This window comes from Elephantulus edwardii, unplaced genomic scaffold, assembly GCF_000299155.1.
Source record: "Elephantulus edwardii isolate Elephantulus edwardi_28Jun2011 unplaced genomic scaffold, EleEdw1.0 scaffold00001, whole genome shotgun sequence".
NCBI classification, from domain to species: domain Eukaryota; kingdom Metazoa; phylum Chordata; class Mammalia; order Macroscelidea; family Macroscelididae; genus Elephantulus; species Elephantulus edwardii.
In genome coordinates this window covers 42,727,119-42,734,207 of record NW_006399751.1, presented here as the reverse complement: position 1 = coordinate 42,734,207, position 7,089 = coordinate 42,727,119, and the positions used below count along the sequence as shown (strand labels likewise).

Genomic DNA, 7,089 nt, shown 5'->3' with positions numbered 1-7,089 from the left:
CAGGTTGAAAAGGAATGGAGATAGGACACATCCCTGCAGTACACCCTTCCCAATTTTGAACCATGCAGGGTTACCTTGCTCTAACGACTCCCTCTTGGTCCAAGTATAGGTTTCACATTAGCATGGTTAAATGATCTGGGATTCCCATTTTTCTCAGAGTCAGCCAGTTTGTTATGATCCACACAGTCAAATGCCTTTGCATAATCAATGAAACACAGATAGACATTCCTCTGGTATTCTCTGCTTTCAGCTAAGATCCATCTAACAGCAGCTACAATATCCCTGTACCACGACCCCTTGTCAACCCAGCCCGGACTTCCGGCAGTTCTCTGCTGATGTGCTGTTCCAGTCGTTTTTGGATAATCTTCAGCAGAATCTTGCTTGCATGTGAAATCAATGCTATTGTTCTGTAGAAATACTTGCCCAAATAATTGCTATGATAAAACCATGTCATTAAAATGATGACAAACCTGCTGGTTCAAGTAGAGCTATTTTAAGTGTAAGATTGGAAACAATATAAAAAGATTAAGGCAGCACCAGGACCCATTACAGTGTTGGACGGAAGACACTGGACTCGTTCTCTGACATCGAGTTGTAAGCTCATCATGTCCTTAAAAATGATAGGACTCTACTTCTCCAGAAAGGCTTTTATTCTACATTTCGTGAAGTTGTTTCTGTTTTTATTTTCCACATAGGAGCATGCTTGGGGACCTTAAAAGTTTTACAGCTTTAAATTAAATGAAAAACTTTTCAGAGGAACACACTCAAATCTATAATTACTGATAACCTGAAAACAGCTACACGGGGTTTTAATAATTATGGTAGAGAATTCTAGAAAATGTCTATTTGCATTGATTAGAAATTCTTCACAAATCTTATCAATGAAATATGAAGAGTCACTATTTTCCACTAAAAATGTCTACAATTTATTCCTTGTAATGTCTTTTAAAATGTTTTACATATCTGTTCTTTAGGTATTTTGTCTATATATTATGCTTACAGAAGAGTTTAACAATATCTTTGATTCTTCTGTGATTTTATTATCACAAGTATGTTCATATCAGGCATCAAATGCTAGTATATATGTAGAATTAGCCAAACAGATTTGATGGTATGCTAAACATATTCTATAGACAAAGAGATTACTGTTCTTACTGATAGTAGAATCAAACAAAATTTGATACACTCACAAGTCTGATGGCTACCAGAATGCTTAAAAAAAAAAAACCAAAACAAAACACGGGCATATGGTTTTTTAAAACATGTATAAATAGAAAGATAACTAGTAAAACATGCATGAAGATCTAAAGTGGGGAGGGTGGAATCAGAGGTGTGAGGATGGGCAAGAGAGTAATCACAGGGCCTCACAATTTGATGGGAGGGAGGGGTGGAAAAAAGAAATGGGAAAGATCTGGTGGAGATCGGGTAATGAATGGTGGGCACAGTTTAGTGATTAATTTTATATAATGAATGGGAATGATTGTATGAAACACATGTGAATGAAGGATAGTGTGAAAAACAATACATACAAACCTGGTAAGCAAAGTAACATAAAAGAATTTAAAAAAAAAAACAACCAACAAAACAAAACCCAACAAAGAAAGAAAACCCTTCTCAGATTAACTGTTACAACAAAAATGTCACCCACTCTCCAAGTTCTTCAGCAAAACTGGTATTAAATTTACTTGTGCTAGTTGTTTTCAACCTTTATTAGGATATGCAGCCATTGATGTTTCAGGTGCCATTGAACAATGTTTGTCACCTGTTGTGTGCATTGTCTCACAGCTACACTGTAACAGCTTTAATTTGCTTGGCTCCACAAGCAACACTTTCAGTCTCAGCAGCCAGAAAATCAAAAGATGAATTGCACTGGAAATGTGCTGTCAAGGATATCTCCAGAGTACTGAAGAGCAACGATGTCAGTCTGGAGATTAAGATGCACCTGATCCAGGCCATAGTCTTCACAATTACTTGCTATGCATCAGAAAGCTGGACAGCTAGGGATAATAGAGGAAGAATTGATGCCTTTGAGCCATGGTGCTGAAGAGTATTGAATATATCATGGACTGCTAAGAGAACAAACAAGTTCGTCTTAGAGAAGTTGAAACCAAGCTGCTCCTTGGAGTAAAGGCTTCTGGACATACTTCTGGCATGTTGGAAGGAGGAACCAGTCCTTGGACGGGGACATCATTCTTGGCAGGGTGGAGGAACAGTATGAGAGAGGAAGATCCTTCATGAGATGGATTGATGCAGTGACTGCGGTAATGAGAGTACGTGTGTCCGAGACAATGACGTTTGCATAGGATAGAGCAGACTTCAGAGTTGTTGTACACAGGGTCACTGAGTTGCAAGCAACTTGATGGCACACCACCACCACTCTAGAATGGATGACAACTGTCCCACAGGGTTTTTAAGGATGTAATCTTTACCTGAACCAGAAAAACAAAGTCTCCATTGGGTTTCCATGGCTAGAAGTCTTTTGGGGAGGAGACTGCATCTTTCTCCTGTAGGAGGCTGGTGGATTCACTGGTAATTGTTGGTTAGCAGCCCGACACATTGTATATTCTTTTTATCTATATTTTGCCACCAGAGACAGTATGATAGACTCAGATATAATAAAATGGGGCTTTTAGAACTCTAGCTCTTACTAAGTGAAATAAGAAGCCATTTCAGAGTTTTAAGTAGGAGTCCTATAATCTGACTGACTTTTTATCTTTTATTCTGGCTGCTGTGTTGAGACTGGGCCACAGTAGGCAAAGGTGACAGTCACTAAGCAACTGCAATAAACAGAGTAAGAAATGCTGAGGTTGAATTTAAAATTATTTCAAAGGATAGCAAATAGAGTTTCCTGGCCAGCTTGGATTGCAGATGTGAGAGATCAGGGATGACCATAAGGATATCTAACCCAGTATAAGTAAGTGGTAGAACGAAGTCATAATAGATTGTGAAATGAGATTCTGGGAGGGATTATTTTGGAGGGATGGGAGGGTATTAGGAGTTCAGTTTTTGGACATATTAAGCTTAAAATGATGTCAGTCTAGATACAAAGGTGCACCTAATCCAAGCCATGGTTTTCTCAATTACTTGTTATGCTTCAGAGAGCTGGACAATGACTAAAGATAATAGAAGAATAGATAACCTTCGAGTTGTGGTGCTGGAGAAGAGTCTTGAACATACCATGGACTGCCAAGAAAATAAATAGGTCTGTCTTGGAGAGGGTGAAACCAAGTCTCTCCTTGGAGGCTAGGATTTTGATGTTCTGCCTCACTTTGGGCACGTGGCCAAGGAGAGACTGGTCCTTGGAGAAGGACATCATGTTCAGAAGGATGGACAGAGCCCCTGGATGAGATGTACTGATCAGTAACTGGGGCGATACAGGTTGGTGTGTCAGAATTAGTGAGACTAGCTCAGGACAGGGAAGGGTTCATAGCTGCTGTGCATGGAGTCGCTATACACTGCAGGTGACTCAATGGCTTATAACAACAACATACTATGACAGGTTTGGAAGCAGGAATGGCATCCACTTCCCAAATAACATGCCTCCAGAAACTCTATGAACTTTGATAAATAGTTGTAGAGGGGCTTCAGGCCTTTTGTTCATGGGTCGCTATGAGTCGTGCTCAACTTGAAGGCAATCAACAACAAGCAGCAGCAGCTTAAAATGTTTTGTTAGGTAGCTTAGAAGAGACATAAAAAAAATCAGTGGATGTAGGCTGAAATTTAGGAAATGTAGTAAATCAGGTTCGCAAAGTATGGATGAGACTTAAAGAGCAGAGAAATGGACTAGCGTGGACCAGTGTCTAGGCACCCCACAATATGTTTTGTCACAAAAATAAAACAGATCTCAGGTTATTCTCATGTAAGAAGAGAGGAGAGACCACTATTATTATCAGGTGACATAACTTGATAAAATACAAGAACAAGCAAATTATGAACATAATTTAAAGATAGAATTTATTCTCTGATGGTTTACTCATGCAAACTGCACATAAAAGAAAATAGTACAGTTTGTGAAACATTGCAAATATAAGGACTCAAAATGCTAGGTACAGAAGTAGTGTGACATCCTGAAAGTCAAAATGGAGCTTGTGTTTATACAACTAATAATGATTTTTATTTGCTGAGCACAGATTGGTTTACAATGAAAGTTTTGCTAACCGTGGTAAGCTCATTAACCGTTTACATGACTTCTTACATCTATGTAGTTTTATTTTACAATTGCAAGAACTCTGTTATCAAAGAACTTTAACTTGCATAAATAATACAATGAAAGAAATATGCACTAAAAGACTGAGGAGAGTGAGCCTACAAGGCTTTCCCTAACCCATCAAAACTACAATAAAAATAGCTTTCCTCCAGAATTCGTATTTTGTGCCTTTGAGATCAACTCCTTAGCATAACTGTGACAAAAATCATGATTAGAAATTGGTTACATCAAAATTATAAAATCAGTTAAAAATAAGAAATTTTAGAAGTAGAATTAACAAATAAAAATTCTCTCATCTTTAATAAGTCAAGCAATAAAATTCCTGTTATCTTCATAGTTCAATGTCTTGAAATGTCTTTTGTATAATTTGAATGTTTCCCAGTTTGGAACTTAGGCAGGTGAGATATTTCCTTGAATCATCAAGGATATTCCATATAGGTGTTTAAAATGTCAGTCTCATTAGGAGATGGCACTGAGACTTTAGCAAATAGTGTAGTATGGATGCAGAACAAACTACACAACTTACCATAAATGCACAACAGATATTTACATAGTGGAATCCTGCTAGAATGCCCGAAGTTGCTACTGGGTAGGACTCAAAACTATTTTACAACATTTTCATACACACATCTACTACGTTTTAATTTTTTAACAATTTTAGTCTATTTTTAAAATATTGTACTGTATTTTGAACATAACAGCAGAATAAAAATTGATAATGGCACAGTAGAAAACTCAGTATCCCACAGATGACTGGATAATGAGAAAAGTGTACCTACAATCATCTCATCAGAAACAAACTACATCATGGAATGTTAGTTATCCAAGCCTGCACAGAAATGACATTTTAAATTGCAATCATCTATTGGCCAGCATCACACTGAAGGCATCGTTACACATTCAAGCAAAGATAGCTGGCATCAACTACTGAGAGATACACACATCACACACACAGGTACACTCACACACTGCAGTCCCTCTCACATACTCTCGCATTCTCACATTATAGTTACATTGTTCTAAAGATAGATACTGATTTTTTTTCCCACGAGAAATGTTATCAAAATTTGCTACTAAAAGATGACAGTGCTTTCACAAGAGTAAAGACAAGTTAGCTCACAAGTACAAGACAATGGGGGGAAATAGTCTTCAATTTTCTAAATAGTAATTTCAGGCTTTTCTGGCAACCATACCATACTTGATTCTGCACAAACTTCGCAGTTTGTAATCGGGAAAATAAAAGGAGGCTAACTTAAAAAATTATTAGAGATTAATTTAACCCTGTATTGTATATTACATAATTTCCTATTTTTTAACCTCAAAACATAGGGTAAATACTGAAATTTAAAGACTTGAAAGTTATTTTTGAAATGAAGTATTCCAAAATTCAGTCTTAAAATTTCATAAAAAATAAAACACTACTATTAATGACCTTGATCTAGTCTAAGAATGTGCATAAACGCACTGTATGTCTTTTACTTTTTCATTCACTTAAAAAAAAAAGTGTTCCCCAATGTACTTCTTTTTGCATAATGTGCAAAATAAAAGGCAAAAAGATTAAAAGCAAATTTTTATCTTTCTCATGCCTAGTGCTTTATGACCTTGTTAACATTACAAAGTCAACAGGGACTATGCAGAACTTTGGTATAAATGATAGAAGAATACTAGCATCACAGTTGAGGAAGGTGGCCAAAAGAAATGGAAGTGGGAAGAGAGATTCAGTAACACCCCCATTTATTAAAACACCACCAAATTAAAAGTGAAATAAACAACAATTAATATAATACAATTTACACATTGAGCACAGAAAATTAATAAATCTAACAATATTTATAAAAAAAAAAGCAAAATCAATCAGTCTTCTTCCAGAGACTGAAAATGTTGTTCAGTCTGACCATGAAATGCTGCTACACCAACTTTAGAGCCAAATTTAATTTCAAGTAAGAAAAAAAAATTTTTTACAACCACAGATTTCACATAAATGAAATGGGTCTTTCCTTGATTTCCCTTTGAAGTCATTAATGGGTATCGAAAACTGATGCACTGCAGGTTTCTAATCAACTTCCTGAGGGCTGTGACTGGGAGGAAGGAGCCATAACGATCTGTGAGAGCCCAGGCTCTGTACTCTGGTCCGCCATCTGGGTTAGGACTGAAGTAGCAACAGCTTCCGCCTTGGATGTTGAACTGACCCCGTTGGAAGTGCTGACAGAACTATGCTGTATAGCTTCAGTATGTGGACTACTTGGCACTGAAATGTCTTCCGAACTGTCATCTTTATCAGCAGCTGAATGGAGTAAAAAAAAAAAAAAATTAGACATTTTCTTAAGTAAAAAAAAATTATAATAATGTATCAGTAGATAGAGCTAACATGGAGCATAAAGTCAGGTCATTTAGAAAACAAGTTATTTAGCTAAATTGATATGACTGCAATAGAGTAATTAATAAATAAGTTATAAATTATAAGAAAGGCAATTTTATCTGCAACAGGTCAAATGAAGTAACAACCACACACACACACACAGAGAAATCTGGACACTGAGAAATTCACAGGAAAGAAGTGAAGTATTTGCCGAACAATATTAAGAAAGAGAGGTGGGAGTTTGACAGTTTCTTACAGATATGATCAAATACCTATCAAGATTTTGCATCATTAATACAAGCAAACACATTTAACAAAACTAGAAGTTCTGTCTGCTTACATGCCATTCTTATTAAAGAGTAAAAAAAAAATTATAACTACATACCTAAACAAAATGGATTCTTACATATAAACTCCATTTTGAAATTATTCCCTCTGCGTTTTCCAGAACTATTATTTATTCTGGCTGACTATCCATCTATTGCTGCGATGGACGATTATAACACCTGATTCCAATGATACA

General features: G+C 36.4%; 1 protein-coding gene across 2 annotated transcripts in view; it reads right to left on the bottom strand.

Moving 5' to 3' along the window:
• Nucleotides 1–5,926: 5,926 nt before the first annotated feature.
• Nucleotides 5,927–7,089, bottom strand: part of ATF2 (activating transcription factor 2) — a 113,079-nt gene continuing 111,916 nt past the window's right edge. For both annotated transcript variants that reach the window (XM_006878814.1, XM_006878815.1), the window contains exon 13: nt 5,927–6,491. In XM_006878814.1, coding sequence (XP_006878876.1) covers nt 6,265–6,491 — 227 coding nt within the window. In that variant the 3' untranslated portion in view covers nt 5,927–6,264. The remainder of the gene's footprint in view (nt 6,492–7,089) is intronic.